Source organism: Bombus huntii, chromosome 8 (genome assembly GCF_024542735.1).
Source record: "Bombus huntii isolate Logan2020A chromosome 8, iyBomHunt1.1, whole genome shotgun sequence".
In the NCBI taxonomy this organism is placed as follows: domain Eukaryota; kingdom Metazoa; phylum Arthropoda; class Insecta; order Hymenoptera; family Apidae; genus Bombus; species Bombus huntii.
In genome coordinates this window covers 8,943,300-8,959,091 of record NC_066245.1, presented here as the reverse complement: position 1 = coordinate 8,959,091, position 15,792 = coordinate 8,943,300, and the positions used below count along the sequence as shown (strand labels likewise).

Sequence of the window (15,792 nt, the reverse complement as noted above, 5' to 3'; positions counted from 1 at the left end):
ACGCTACGGGCTACGAGTGCGCGTCGCACCACGGTGGTAAATTTTCCTCCCTACTCCCTTTATTTCGGGAAAGGTGGGGACCATCCCCACTATACATCTTATGTTCATCATATACTGCAAATAATTTCTGTTACTTTAAGTTCTAAAATTTCTTAATTATACACAATAAAATAAATCCAAAAAGACTGGAACTATTTTTATCTTATTTACATTTTGATATATGAATATTGAAATCATTACAAAAATATGCTGTAAGTAATTTTAAAGCCACTCTAAATTCAGAAATTTCTTAGTAATTTGACGTAATAAGATAAATTCCAGATGAGTAAAACTACACATAACACATTTGCATCTTGATATATAAATAATAAAATTGTTATAAAAATTTCATAGACATTTTGGCACTTCATTGTAATTGCTATTATCAATTGTCGTTGTTAATCGTACAGTTTGTAGGTATGTAAACGATATATTTTAAAAAGTCGAAATTAATAAGAGAGACATCTGTATAGATTGAATATGTTCCCGCCAAAATAGAACGCGATACTTCCGTTTAAACATGGCTATTCGTTTACATATGAATCATGATTTGTCCGAAGAAAAACAAAGTGTATTACATTTAATGCCATGCAAAATTTATGGTGATGAGTCCGCAAACGTTTCTACTTATTTTACACCTTACATTCGTGAAGTAGACGATAAAGGTAAGTTCATTAAATTTGAATTAATTATCGGTAAATATACTTGCATGTTTGTATGTATATCTTTTTCCGCAAATAATATTGCTTTAATCATATTAATATTTAATATTTACGATTAAAAAGTAAGAATTATCCTTGTTTATATATAGTTTATAATTCTTCATTTCGTGGATATCCACTTCAAGGAAAAAAGATAACGCTACCTTCTGGATACAAAGGTATTACATTTGTTGAACACAAAAAACCAGAAGTAGAACATGTTGAACGTAATTTATACTTCACGGGAGCTTTCTCTCATTTTACATACTGGAATTATGATAAATTGCCATCAAAAAATGATAGTTTAGCAGCTGTTATGGATTGGATAGATATTGCTGAAGCAGTAAGTTATTAAGTAAAAAATAAAACTTCATTGTAGTTTGTAGAATATAATAAATATTTAATTATATTTCTTCCATAGCTACATTCTACAGAATCATAATTAAAAGTAAATCTTAACATAATTCAAAATGCATGTTATACATTCAATGGATTATACAGATTGTACTATTTTAATACAAAGATAAAAATAAATATATTTTGTATATTTTATATATGTTGTAGTTTATTAACCATATTATATCATGAGCATATATTTTTGTCATACATAACAAACAACTTATAATTCCTTATGACATATTGTAAACATAGCAAATAATTTTTGGTTTATTTAGGAAAGCTGTTTCAAAAATGTGCAGTCTTTTACAAGATAAATAGTATATTTGTAAGTCATTTTCTTATTTTTATAAATATATAAAAGTTGCAATGAGGGAAGATGAAAGCATTTACTACCTTTTTGTTAGCACATAAAATCTTTTCTTATTACACATATATAATAGTATTGAGTGTAATATATTATAGTATTTTTAATACTGCTTATAATGACATCAGCGAAATAGACTGTTACTTATAAATTTATAATCAGTGCAATATAATCCTTTGTTAAAGTTATATTCAATGTGACGTTCATATGCAGCTGTTTGTTTATGATCATGTTTGTATAAAATTCATATAAAATGTTTTTTAAAGACTATTTAACATAAGTTGGCAGTTTTGGAATGAATATTTGTAAGAAATACATGCACAGTTTCTAATGGAGTTTTTTTTATACATGCATATATGTATATAGATAGAAAAGTTAAACTAGTTCTAGTTTCATGTACATTGGCAGTATTAAAGGCAAAAGAAGTTTCTTTTTTAAATTATAGAACAATTAATATTAAAAAATTAGACACATTCATAAATGTTTATATTAAAAGAAATCTTAAATATAGTAAATATTTAAACACATAAAATAAATATTACAAAATTACTGCTAAAATATGATAAAATTAAAAACAAAAACAATCATCAAAAATAAGATTTATAGAAACATAAATTTTTCATATAAATTAAAGCATTTTTAGTTAATAAATACTTTGGTACGTAAGTAATAAATTACTATAAAATGTATTCTTATTATTAAGAATTTTCTGATCAGTCTACACAACCTATTTACAACTGCATCATACTTCTAATACCCAGCTAATCTAAAAATAGGTCCATCATATATCACTTCACTTCATTTTAGCAAAAGCACCCTAATACTTATTTATAAAATTAAAAAGTAAGTTTGTGTGTGATATTTTGTATTACTACAAAAAAACCAATCACATTATTTTGTCTTGTATTTTATAAAAACTCTAAAAAGGAAAGAAGTCCTTATCACTACTATTACTATACTGTGTATGCATCTTAGCCCTTCTTACTGTTACTAAAACTAGATATACATAGTAAACAATCTGTGACTTCTACTATTGCACGGTTTTTAATTTGTACCCTGATTTTTAAGTATTATTTTTGTAACTTACTTAAAATTGTTTAATTATTCAAATTCAATAACTGAATAAATTTAAGAAAAAATATTTTGTAATAAATATAATAGCTTTCCTAGATATCTTTTAGTTGAAAACCATATAGTTGGACCAAGTATTTTGAATACCATTATATAGCTCAATGTATATTTTAAAAACTGAGATGGACAGTTCTATTATCATATAAAAAGTAATTGTAAATTAGTTAAATTACTATAACTTTTGTACAGTTCACATATGATTATATAAAACACTTATTAAATCTGTGCATTTTAAAAATTATTATATAAAAATTATTTTGACTTTCATAATACTGATTATGAGAATGTACCTAACTCATTTGTTTGCTCTTGATGATACTTGTTCTGATCTTGTTGTTGTTTAATAAATGCACTCAATCTATTAAGTAAGAACTGTTTATCATGACCTTCCAGCACTAATTGATTCTTTAAAACTGTAACCATGTGTTTGTTTGCTATTGATACAGCATAATAATAATATAAAAGTAAAGTAAGAATAACAAAAGCTGGTACACCAAATCCAGCAGTACCAAGGAAGTATAAAATAGATTGAAGCCAATAAGGAAATTCTGCAAACATCACAATTAATAATGACCATACAGACTCGAAACCTCTAAATGGTCCACAAGATTTTGATGGCACTATTTCTGCAATAGAGTAACCAATTGGGACTGTAGATAAAATAAAAGAGATCAATAGAATCAACATAAAAAATGCATTCGATTTACTTGCTCTGTAAACTTTACTTGATGGGGTACTGTTTACTAAACAAGCAAATTTTTTTATATAGAACAGTACAAAAGTACCAAATATTGCAATTAATGGTAATAAAGGTGCATAAAAGAAACCAAGCCAACAGATAGTTTGCAAATAAACAACATCTAACACATGCTTAGGTAAATCAAATTCTTGTTCTCCGAAAAAACGTAACACTTTGTTTTCCGTATGTTTTGCTATTAATGACCTGGGAAAATTGACAAAAAATGTCATGAAAAATTGAAGAAAAAGATCTGTAATATAGAGTTTGAAGAACTGTTGTCCTACAAATGTTTCCCAGCACAGTGGTCGTCTATCAGCAGTACATTTATTATCCGTTACCTCCGTTACAATTAGTCTATAAAATGATGTGAGTAGAACAATGAAAGAAGAAAGTCGTAGAAATACAGTTCGTAAAAGAGTTATGCGTATAACAAATGAAGGACTATAATTTTCTAAAGAGACTAGATATCGAAATAGGAATGGTACTGCAAGATTTAAAACAACGATACATATGTACGGAAGAAATTCAAAAAATAAGTAAGCAATTTTATTCAAGGGTAAAGATTGCAAGTCGTATGTTTCATTGACTTGTGGTGAAACTTGATCGAGTGAAAATTCAAATATATGATAAATCAATACACCAGAACCACATAACACTACTAGAACTATTAAATTAATAAAGAAACGCATGAGAAACAATTTTGTTGTTTCTTCTCTCGTTCGATTTTGCCTTTCTTCTTCTAGTCTCTCAGCTTCTAAAAATGCTTTCATTTCATTGTATAATGCTTTATGCTTTACAGCTGCAGACTTTTCATTATGTATACAATAATCCCAACCACCAAAAACTAAATTACAATATTGATAAAACTGGCCTTCATTTTCGACTACCCTCTGTTTAAAACTTTTAGCAGCTGACTTAACAATAGCTATTAAACTAAAAATAAATACACCGACAGTTGCAGAAATATAGGATAATGGTAAATTAAAAAATATACCAGAAGTATCATAAGTCATATGACTATATGCACCATAAAACAATAAAGTATATTCTAATATACCAGTGCCCTGAAAAATGTCTGTTATACTACTACTTTCTTGAGTTATGTTCCAATATAACTCTGAACAACAAGATATACTACTACTATTATTAGAATTTATGCATGACTCATCTTCTGGCATATTCAATAATATTGCAGGTAACACAATAAATGAAAATATAATTATAAATAAAAGAATATTAAGATATAATAACCATTTGATGAATAAAAAGTATGCAACAACTCCCATTCCAAAATTCCCACCAATTGTTTTAAGACTATCATTCCATAATTCCATTTTCGAATATGCTTCCTTCATTCTGATACGAAATTGTTGCCAAGCTTTCCTTCGTTGCCATTTCAATTGCTCAAAACCTTGCAATCTTAATTTTGTAGCACTCTGAAATATATATATATATATAAACAGATATATAACAGTTTTAAATTCTATTAATAATTCTATTAATTTGATTAATGTTGTCATTAACATACTTGTAACTGATTTTTTAGTTGTATTTTCTGTGCCATGCACACAGGCATAGCTTTGATTTGCATTATTTCTTCCCAAGTACGTTCTTCATTAGATAAGTTTTCAGATAAATCTGGTAACATAGACACTGCTGCATCATGAATATTTGTTGACATACGTCTTGATGTAGTTGTACCGCGAGATCTTGTACTAGTACGCCTCCTTAATGTTGTTTTAGTATCATTACGTATTCGTTTGGCAGTTGCTATATCAAATAACAAGAACAAATAACATTAACTGGTATTAATATCAAAATATTAAGCATGCAATGTTTCTTTTATGTACAAAGTCTATTATTCATAAACTTACCAACACGAGACTTTTTACTTGGTAGTAAAGTAGCTATATGAGAAGGATCTCTTTGTAATGCTTGTTGTAAATCTGCTTCAATTGCTGCGGGATAACTTTCCTGATAAAATTCAGCACCAGCCTCTTCCCAACCTTGTCCTTTGTCACAAGCACGTTTCTTTCGTTCTCCCCCTGACATTTTTTCTTTTTATGAATAGTTGTAATTTATGTATGAAATTTTCTTCAAAAACCTTACACACAAAATTGAAATAAAAATTATTCATAATAAGTAAATTTACTTAAAACACTTTGCATTCCAATTCACAATAAAAGCATCTAATATTTATCAAATTTTTATTATTTTTATATATTAATTATTAGTTAATATACATACATATAAATGATGAATCTTTATAATTTTCTGTCAAATTATAATTTAAACAAGTTCCACTAAGAAATAACGCTAACAATAAGATTTTATATGTTCGGTTATAAGTACCTAATTGATAAGAAGTACCGAAGATGAATCAGTCGATCAAGTATTTTGTAATTGTGTCATTTCTTGGGGATACATATCATCATTCTTTTGTTCTGGTCGATAACAGTACTCATAAAAAAATAACACTTTAACATGCAAAACACTGATCTTCATAAGTCATATGACACATACATAGATTGCAGGTGTAAACTATGACGTAGATTACGCGAGATATCAACATATTAAATCAAACCAATATTAAATTTAATATTTCTGTATGACAGAATTTCTTATTTTTCCAGGTGAATAAAGCAAAATAAGTAGAACGATTCAACCAGAAAACGCACATCGGCATTTTGTTTTGCCATATATCTAAACCCGTGTAAATTGTAGACGGCTGATAAAACACTGAACCATGAACCAAAAGCAATATAGAAGGTATCATTCTACTTCTGCAAAGTGCACTATATCAATGTTCTAATTACGACTAACAGAAAATTCTGAGTACGATTAACTTTTTAATAGATTTTTAAATGTGTGTAATAATGTTTCTGCTTTTAGTTACAGATTAATTAATTGATAAAAAAAAAAAATAAAAAAATTAAGTCACTTGTTATATACTTTATATATATATATATATATTCATATACATTCAAATATAAATTATTGATATGCAATCATAATATATATTTAGTAGGTATTTTATACAATTAAATATTTTAATCAATCAATTAATCTCCTCACATTATTACATTATACAACTTAATTTTAACACACTTGTCATTTCTTCATTGTACAAAAAAAGTGCATATTTACAAAATTCAAACACAAGTACATAGCCAAAATTAACATTCAGAACACAGTAAAGTATTCTAAAGTAGAATATAACAATTATTATAATTCCATAAGAGTAAATAATTTATCTTATAAAAATAGTATCAATGTTTCTAATTCATTTTTAGTTTAGAATTAATATTTTCAATTCACATAATATTTAAAAATATAATATAAATTAAGCAATTATATGTTATATAAAAATTCATTGATATTAATTATTATGCTCTGTGATGTAAATATTTTTTCTATTACTATTATAAGCATAAGAATAATATTTTACATAAAATATTTTAGTATTGTCGTCCTCCTCGACCTCCTCCACGATTATAACCACCACGCTGATAGTTATCTGTTCCAGAATTGGCGCCACCCTGATTCCAGCCTCCCTGAACTCTACCTCCTCTTCCTTTACCACTACCTCCTCTTTGATACTGTTGTCCGCCTTTATATTCAGATTTGTATCCTAAATAAATTGATTATTAATCAATAATTGCATTAAAATTCTTTATAAAATTTATATGAAACACTATTATAAAATTACTATATTTACTTATATATATCCTACATTTTCACTTTTATTATCTATATTTTTCAATTAATTACCTCCATCTCTGTTATCTCCGCCGTAAGTATTATTTCCACCGCCTCCATAACTACCTCCTTGTCCACCATAGCCGCCACCATGCCCTCCTCCATATGCACTTCCTTTGCCTCCTCCTCCGTAACCACCTCCTTGGCCTCCTCCTCCGTAACCACCTCCTTGGCCTCCTCCTCCGTAACCGCCTCCTTGGCCTCCTCCGTAACCACCTCCTTGACCTCCTCCTCCATAACCACCTCCTTGACCTCCTCCTCCATAACCACCTCCTTGACCTCCTCCTCCATAACCACCTCCTTGACCTCCTCCACCATAACCACCTCCTTGACCTCCTCCTCCATAACCACCTCCTTGACCTCCTCCTCCATAACCACCTCCATATCCTCCTCCTTGCTTTCCTCCATATCCTCCTCCTTGTCCACCATATGCACCACTATTAGAAGCATAATTGGAACCCTGATATCCAGTGTCTACATAACCAGTATTACTGCTGTATGAATTTCTATTATCACTGGTGTAAGAATTAGAACTTTGAAAACTGCCACCTCCACGCCCACCACCTCTACCACCTCCTCGACCTCCGCTATAATATAAAAGTATATATATTCATTTTGAATGATCTTACCAAAACGTATTTTTTTTTTTACTTTATCTTACCCAGAAGTTAAAGGTCCAGGTACTCTATCCTTTTGCCAAGGTGGCATTTCGGGAGGTGGTGGTTCTTGTTCATATGGTCTTCCACCTCTGTCTGGTACCTCTCCTATAATAACTCTATTAATTTCACTTTGAGTATTTTTCCTAACACTTGCGTTGCTTGTTTTCTCCATTAATGCAATATCATCTCTTGCTGCTAGTAAATCAGCAAATGTAATATCTGGTTCTGCATTCAAAAGTTTCCTAGTTTCTTCATATTGTCTATTTAACTCAGCCTCCTGAGCTTTTACTTTGTCTGACCACTATATTTGGAAATAGAAATCATACGTTTTTTTTAAATTATACATAAATATAAATAGCTTTTGTAACTTTATCTTAAAAATAGCTATGTATACTTACTAGAAAAGATTGTACTGTTACATCGAGCCTCTTGAGCAACATATCACGGCGCATTCTGTATTCATCGTGTAACTCTTGTTGTAAATGTTGAAGATCATTCCAATCTGCTTCTGAGAATTGATGACTAATTAATGGTTGGCCTACAAGCTCAGAAGGAGCTGTTTTTAACACTTCAGTCAATTTATTTTGCAGTCTTGTAAAAAGTTTCTCAGAAGTGATATCATTTGGTGGCCTTTCAAAATTTAAAGCTATTGACATATCTTTAAGATCTTTAGCTGTGTCACTCTCTTCCTACATAGAGTATATATACAAACTCTCATTAATAAAACTATAACATCATTTATATATTTTTGTCCTACTTTGATAATGGTAACTTACAACAACGACAGCCATGGAATTCGAACTTTTATGCTTCCTAAATTCTAATAATCTGCAAGTTTTTAATTCTGCTCCTAAAAAATCTAACAAAATGTACCTATCTTGTTCAGTTGCTAATCTTGCATTAACATTACCAGTCATTAATCTCTCATTCATACATCCTAATTCCTTAAGAAAACAGCTTAACTCTAAGAGGAAAGAACTAGAATCATCTGGAGACATTATGGCATGAATAGTTTCATCAATATCATTGAGTATTGCAATCTCATCTGCTAACCATGCTACAAGCTTTGTAAATTCTGGAGATTTTGGACCTTGTTTTACAGCCTCCTTAAATTTATTGGGGTCTGTCAGCTGACCATTGTACCTATAAAATAAAATAATTTATCAGATAACATAATTAATAAAATTTATGTTAAATATGTAATTATAAGTAACACATCATATTAGTAACTTTGTATGTTCAATTAAAGTTAAATAAATGCATGAAAATAACGAATTTCCTTTAAATATCGTATAGTTTTAGTATTAATTCATTAACTGCCATTATTTTTATTCTAAGATCATAAAAATTCGAATTAACATTAATCACGATATCCATTAAACATTTTTTGTTTTAAGTCATTAAAAATCGCTAAAACATTTATAAAATTATATAATTTCGAAAAAATATTGTCAGTTAATAGATTAACGTTCAATATTATAACCTCAAATTACATACCCAAGTTTTTTCATTCTCTCCAGTAATTTAAGTTCCATTTTGGCAAAACCTTTAATTGAATAAAACAAGTAATTGTTACCGAAACATAAAATCTTCTAATGAAACCAAAATGATACATACTTACAATAAAAATATTAACAAATTAAACTCAATACCTTTCTTTGCCGTATACACTGTCAATGTGGCAGACTCTAATATGAGGTGTGTAGGAACATGTGAGGTATATACGTATATGTATGAAATCATAGATTGTAGATGTATTATAGGTAATAGTATAGATAGGATAAGATATATGTATAAGATGTACATGTATAAGATATTGTTTGTGCTTACATCTTCTGTGCGGTAAGTTCTATTTTGAATTCTCCAATTTTGTAGATTTGAATTGTCCGCAAAAATTGAAATATTACCTAACACTATCAAAGAAATGAGATATTTCCTTTGAAAACTGACTCTTTTAAATAATTTTATCTATTCGTATGTCCTGAACAATGTTAAGTAACAATATGCACATAATTGTATAATATAATTCAATTGTAAAATATAATACAGCTTTCGATAAAGTCACAAAAATGTAAGGTTTATATCTTTATTGCAATGTTTCATTTTAAAACAAAATAATTATTTATTGTAATTTTTTTAAATAAAAAGAACGAATATATGTAATCTGGTATGATTTTATTTTGCAGCATTGCAGTAAGAAAATGTCCTAAAATTACAACACATGCATAGGTACGTAGAATTATGTAAAGTGCTGCCTTGCTAATTGACCGAAATTTTGTCTTGCTAATTGGCAATCTCTACTATTTATTAAAAATTCCTTCCTGAAGCGGTGCTCAGACGTTTTACATACGTATATAACGTGTTTCTTTAATTTCATTTTGTTTGAGTCCAGATATTTGAATTAGATTTAACTTTTTTCCCAGTGAATTTTATATGTTAATATACATAAGTCCTTAATTCGCAAATTCTATATCTTCATAAAATTTCTTCTGAATGTTGGAACATGTACTTTAAATTTCAAACATTACTATTAAGTAATCTGTAATTCATCCTAAATTCTGTAATATTTTTGCAAATTTGTGGATTGTACACTAGCATAAAGACATACATATACATATGTATTAGAATACATTAAACTAATATATAAGTATGTAGAGTATCCAATAATCGTGTTTGTAATTTCATAGTTACACTTAACTTTTGTTCCGATCATTACTAACATTTCAATACATGTCTATAATTTATTATTTTTTATATTTTACATTATACATATGTAAGTTGCGAATACTAGTAAAAAATCTACAAAGGGAAATGATAAATAAAATTAGATCATGATTATAAAAGTAAAAATATGTAGATTTTTAGTGTATTACATGTACCATACTTACAAAGATAATTTTAAGGTATGCATAATTAACATTACAATTAATATATACAAATACTTTAATTTGTAGAGAATTCCAAAACAACAATGGCAAATATTGTTCTTAACTTTAACTTATAGGAACAATCATTGCCATTTGTATCTAATAATTTATTAATACTGGCATAACTTTAAATGTCAATAACTGCATTTACATTGCCAGTAACTTTACATTTGTATATTTGTAATATTTTACAACATTATTATTTATACATTGTTAATAAATCATGACAATATGACAATGTCTTTCATTTTAATAAACATTATTTAATTTTACACTTGTATTTAAGTACGTGGATATAACAGTGGTGTCCTAGAATTCTGTTACAGATTTATTACTGTTAAACAAACAAATGTTATAGATTTTGATTTAATACAGTTAAATATTTTATTATGCCTCTGGCACAAAATTTCAAAGTCAATTTTATAATCTAATGTGTTGATATAATTTATTTATATCCTTCTTTCAAAAGATTTTTATATTATGTATTTTTCAAATGCATTTTATAAAAATCTTTATACTAGAATCTAATATACTCTTTTGTGAGTTTAGTTTTGTAATGTACAAAAAAGTATATCTTTATACATATTTAGTAGTGCACATCAGAGAATTCATCTTACATAATTCTATTTGACTGGCAAATTGTACATTTAACCTTTATATATAGATATAAATATTATTCTAGTAGTATACATTTAAATTTATTTCCAATGGTGCTTTGGCAAATATGTTTTCATAGCACCATAAAAGTGCAATTTCATTGTGAAGCATATAATTTTAGCTAATCTTTGTACTACTTTTATCCATTTATACTTCAACCATGAAATGCAAAAAATAATTCTTGTGTAAAACTTCAACAATAGTTCTGAATGAATAAAATTTTGCTAAATATAATAAATAGAAATGTTTTTTTCTGTATCTTTCAATATTATTCTAAATATTTAATACTACAAAAGACAGTAGTATAAGTCAGTCATTTATAAAAATGAAGTCAATAAGATTATACAATTTTGTATTACTTTCTGACTGATAAAATAAGCCAGATGACGAAGCTTTCATTCTTACAATTTGTACATCTAGTGAATTGAAATTTTGAATCTCATCATGCAATCAAATAATAATTAGTTGTCTATATTTCCTTCATAGAAGGATTCACACTTTTCTAGCAAACGTAGAACTGGATTTATGTTATAAGGAAACAAATCTTTTGATACTAATCTGTCAATTGCTAAACGAAGTCTTATCAATATTGTCATGGTATCATCTAATTCTCTTCCACAGCAAGAGACAAATTCTGTCCAATTTCTTTTAACATATTTCAAAAATCTCAATAAGTATAATAAGAAACAGGTCTCATTACTGACAAGTAAATCTAATAAAACATCTGGATCATGTGATACAGCATGTATAAATTGTATGAAAGTTAAAGTTGGACTAAGCATATGACCAAGATCATTTTGTGGAGGTCCTCTATAAAATAAACCAACAGCTACATCTAAACAACATACCATGCCTTCAATTAAAAAATCATCTTGATCATGGAACATTTGTACAACCCACTGTGATAAAGGCATTTCAGGATGAAATGGCATTAATGTCTTAACACACTGATCAAGTTGTCTTAGAACTTCTCTAATGCTCCTCTCAATAACTGCCATATCAGCATCAAGATCTTCTGCTTCAGAACCCAAGGAAGAGTCACTAGAATCGCTACGTGTCTCTTTAACTGTCACAGCAACACTTTTTAAAACTAAAAGCACTATTTTTTGCAGAAGAGGACGATCACCTTCACCAGATCCTCCTCCAAATCTTCCAGAACCATGTCGATACGGTAGAGCATCCAATAATCTCCAATCTTTTACAGCTCTTACAATCAAATGTGCAAGAGAACAAGGCTCATCTGGCAATACATCTTGTAAGGCCAAAGTACTTCCATAACACAATACTTCATTAAATAACCCAAGGAGATGTCTCCAAATTACACCAGGAACATTGGCATTTAAAAGTACAACCAGGTTGTCTAATTGAGAATAAAAAAGTTTGGTATCAATAACAGATAAGTTGGCTTTAACAGAAATGATGGATTCCCACAAATCAAGAAATGTAATGACAGCTGATTCATGTTGTGGCGTATATGAACTTAAAATAGCATCAAATTTTGATACTAGTATAGTCCATTTGGATTCTAATGCTTTGACACACATTGCTTTTACTGGTGTACTATCAAAACTTTCTGTATCAGCAATTGATATTGTATTACAATGAGATGGTGGCACTATACTGTCTGTATCTTCAAGAGGATGAATACTGCAGTCCTTGTGTTCCACAACTCTTTTTACAACATCCAAAGTAAATAGCATTTGGCTTGGAGAATGAGTATTTACTAAAGATTGTGTTAATCTTTCCAACCATGCTGTGTCAATATTTTCTTTTGTTATAATAAAAAATGATGCAAGAACTCTGCTAGCAGCAAATGATATAAATTTATTTGTTGTACATGATAGGTCAATTATTTGATCTATAATGCCATGCTCGTTTCGCGCCAGCGCATCACAAACATCTACTACTCTCCTGCACATAATACCTCTAACATTTTGTTTAATGGCTAAATCAAATAATAGTTGTAAAGTACTTATAAATTCTAAGGTTTGATCAGGTTCCCATTCTGATAATAATGAAGATCTAAAAGTGCCATCTGCAGCTTCTACTGTTGCACTAGTGAATGGTTTACGTAAACTGCTTTCTGGTATATTACATAAGCATTGTGTCAACAGACTATTCTGCAATTGCTCAATATCTGATAATGTATCTTTTTCAACTTCATCATTTTCAATGCGTTGTTTCTTCTTTGCTGGCTCCTCCATTATGTTGTTAGGAGGATAATAATAACAGTGCCAAAGCACCATTAGCAGCACTATTCTTGCTGCTTTCTTCTTTTAGCTTATAATACTCTGTCATCAGGTTCATGAAATATAGTCAACATCAGCTTATTGTGTGTACAAAAGTCATAAACACATTAGCAGATACAATATACCTGTATTGACAAAAGAAAACACATTAATTTAAATCCTTTGGAAATTGACTACTTTTTATGATATAAAATATTCTTGACTATATCAGATATTTAAATATTACAAATACTATTTTATTTTATTTTTCTTAAAAAGAAGACTATTTTAGGGCACAAAAGATTTTAACCAATATCTATGTTATTTGATAGTATTCAATGAATAGAATCCAAAAACATCAATTTTGAACTTAAGAAACTTTTCAAATCAAATCAGTATGTTTTAACCCAAGCCTAACCTAACCTAATCAAAATCCAATCCAAAACTTTAAATTTAAACACAGCCTCACTTATTTAAAAATTCAACTTTGTGATTTACTGTTTTGTAAATATATTCTTCGGCACAGAATCCAATATATCTCTTGAAACAAAAGTAACTTTCAAATTCCAAATTTCTTAAATCCAAAACTGGTCTTTTTAAACATTGTCATATATTATCAGGAAATATAAGAATCAGTCAAAAATTTTTGGTGACCTAAAATGAAGTTTGATCAGAAGAAATGTCATAAATATAATCTGTCATAAAACAGAATTTTCATTATTCAATGATGGTTAAAATATTATTTATAAGAGAATTTTTAATGAATCAATGCAATAATATCAATCAGAAAAATAAAGAATAATATTAAAACTTACAGAGAGAACTGACTTCAATTTTCATTAAATTTCTGAAATGTTTGTAAATTCCAATACTTTTATAGGTGTACGTAAATAAGTATGTGTGTATATGTTTACGCATTCATTCATACGATGATATATGTGTATATTCTTTTTACATGCCGTGATCAATCAATTACTTAATATGCGAGGCATCTTTGCTAATAAACTTGAAATTATATCTGTTGCCAGACACATTCATAAGATGTTAACCGTGAAGACTTTAACACAGGTTGCACATGTAATATATATAAACCGACGCTTGGTGATACGTTAATATGCACACAGAAATATTCTCTACCGATACCTTGACAGACAGTTAAAATATATCAAGAGAATATTTGACAGTATTCTTTTCGAGTTATACCGTATTTCACTATTTTAACAGTGTAAATATATTATTGTTTGTGCTCGAAGAATTTCTTTTGACTAGGAAGTGACAGAGCACTCAGACAACTTTGCTCTGTTGCCACGTATACGTGCTACCGAGTAAAAATAAGAAATACGGATTTATATTGTTTAGCCGTAAATCTGCTCCAATTAAACAGTTCATATCTCACGTCGAGTGGTAAAATGTTAACCCGATAATGCATAAGACACGAATTCTTCGTGTTTATTACGTATTTTTCGGATGGCATCATGCAGAGCTGCGTAACACAGTAGCTCCTCCTCGCACATTCCACAATGTACTAAGTACGAATTATTGTAATTACTTTAACAATAGCCTCCAGACTGTTACTAAACCTTATCAAATATTCATTAAATGCCTATTTTTTCATTTTTCTTAATAAAAGTAATCAAAATCAAAAAGTCGTATAATAAATACACGAGATGATCGGCAACTCTGCATCGATGGCAGCGCTTAAAAATTTATACATATTCTTATTTGTTAAACAGTTTCTATTTTAGTGATTTGCCTAATGTGAAATTATAAGTAAGACGACGTATTTCGATAGTTGTACCGATAGGAAAGATTGTATAATGTTTAATGCAAGCCGAGAAGATTAAAAAAAATAAATTATTCAACATTCTTTATTCTATTACGTACTATATGGCCAAATTTATCATTTGCTTAATTTGATAATTACATTTATAGTAATAAAAATATGATTTTTTTTTTCTTATAGATTAATATATAAAGTATTATTAGAAAATTTACTAAACATTAAAAACTAGTATTGGGTTGGAATAAATAATGAATTGAAATAATGGATTGTGATTTGTGTTCAACAAATTTTGAAATTAAATTTGAAAAAATGATTAATTATAAGCAATATAAGTTTTATATTTTACAGATTTCAATTTTACTTTAAAAGTATAAAAGTATATACATTTTTTTTCGTTTATTTCGGA

At 28.5% G+C, this 15,792-nt stretch overlaps 4 protein-coding genes and 1 long non-coding RNA gene across 33 annotated transcripts; 2 read left to right on the top strand and 3 right to left on the bottom strand.

The window, feature by feature from the left end:
- Window positions 1-109: 109 nt before the first annotated feature.
- On the top strand, window positions 110-1,292 carry LOC126868528 (ribonuclease H2 subunit C). Of its 3 annotated transcripts, none has more exons than XM_050624081.1 (4): window positions 110-251; window positions 457-704; window positions 851-1,083; window positions 1,162-1,292. In XM_050624081.1, exons 2-4 carry the CDS (start codon window positions 560-562, stop codon window positions 1,180-1,182), a joined length of 399 nt encoding a protein of 132 aa, XP_050480038.1. In that variant the 5' UTR covers window positions 110-251; window positions 457-559; the 3' UTR covers window positions 1,183-1,292. The 3 variants fall into 3 exon arrangements, with proteins under 3 accessions (XP_050480038.1, XP_050480037.1, XP_050480039.1); XM_050624080.1 differs by having other exon boundaries at window positions 116-251; window positions 450-704; XM_050624082.1 differs by lacking the exon at window positions 110-251 and having other exon boundaries at window positions 403-704.
- Window positions 1,293-1,959: 667 nt separating this feature from the next.
- Window positions 1,960-6,118, bottom strand: LOC126868516 (transmembrane channel-like protein 7). 2 transcript variants are annotated; one of them, XM_050624034.1, is made up of 4 exons: window positions 5,897-6,118; window positions 5,248-5,477; window positions 4,902-5,143; window positions 1,960-4,809 (listed from the first exon to the last, which is right to left on the bottom strand). In XM_050624034.1, exons 2-4 carry the CDS (start codon window positions 5,423-5,425, stop codon window positions 2,911-2,913), a joined length of 2,319 nt encoding a protein of 772 aa, XP_050479991.1. In that variant the 5' UTR covers window positions 5,426-5,477; window positions 5,897-6,118; the 3' UTR covers window positions 1,960-2,910. The 2 variants fall into 2 exon arrangements, with proteins under 2 accessions (XP_050479991.1, XP_050479990.1); XM_050624033.1 differs by having other exon boundaries at window positions 5,726-6,117.
- Window positions 6,075-10,235, top strand: LOC126868534 (uncharacterized). Of its 2 annotated transcripts, none has more exons than XR_007690630.1 (2): window positions 6,075-6,142; window positions 9,978-10,235. It is a non-coding gene; the product is annotated as an uncharacterized LOC126868534 (long non-coding RNA). The 2 variants fall into 2 exon arrangements; XR_007690629.1 differs by lacking the exon at window positions 6,075-6,142 and adding an exon at window positions 9,516-9,633.
- LOC126868520 (protein FAM98B-like) lies at window positions 6,377-9,813 on the bottom strand. 22 transcript variants are annotated; one of them, XM_050624048.1, is made up of 9 exons: window positions 9,444-9,813; window positions 9,289-9,337; window positions 8,568-8,934; window positions 8,190-8,480; window positions 7,794-8,092; window positions 7,358-7,719; window positions 7,271-7,306; window positions 7,145-7,228; window positions 6,377-7,004 (listed from the first exon to the last, which is right to left on the bottom strand). In XM_050624048.1, the coding sequence occupies exons 1-9, from the start codon at window positions 9,595-9,597 to the stop codon at window positions 6,832-6,834; spliced, it is 1,815 nt and encodes a 604-aa protein (XP_050480005.1). In that variant the 5' UTR covers window positions 9,598-9,813; the 3' UTR covers window positions 6,377-6,831. The 22 variants fall into 22 exon arrangements, with proteins under 22 accessions (XP_050480005.1, XP_050480006.1, XP_050480009.1 ...); XM_050624049.1 differs by having other exon boundaries at window positions 7,271-7,333; window positions 7,385-7,719; XM_050624052.1 differs by having other exon boundaries at window positions 7,385-7,719.
- Window positions 10,236-10,626: 391 nt separating the features above from the next.
- Window positions 10,627-15,519, bottom strand: LOC126868522 (protein lines). Of its 4 annotated transcripts, none has more exons than XM_050624069.1 (3): window positions 14,419-15,519; window positions 14,027-14,257; window positions 10,627-13,749 (listed from the first exon to the last, which is right to left on the bottom strand). In XM_050624069.1, exon 3 carries the CDS (start codon window positions 13,619-13,621, stop codon window positions 11,837-11,839), a length of 1,785 nt encoding a protein of 594 aa, XP_050480026.1. In that variant the 5' UTR covers window positions 13,622-13,749; window positions 14,027-14,257; window positions 14,419-15,519; the 3' UTR covers window positions 10,627-11,836. The 4 variants fall into 4 exon arrangements, with proteins under 4 accessions (XP_050480026.1, XP_050480025.1, XP_050480027.1 ...); XM_050624068.1 differs by having other exon boundaries at window positions 14,073-14,257; XM_050624070.1 differs by having other exon boundaries at window positions 14,102-14,257.
- Between the last annotated feature and the right edge of the window lie 273 nt (window positions 15,520-15,792).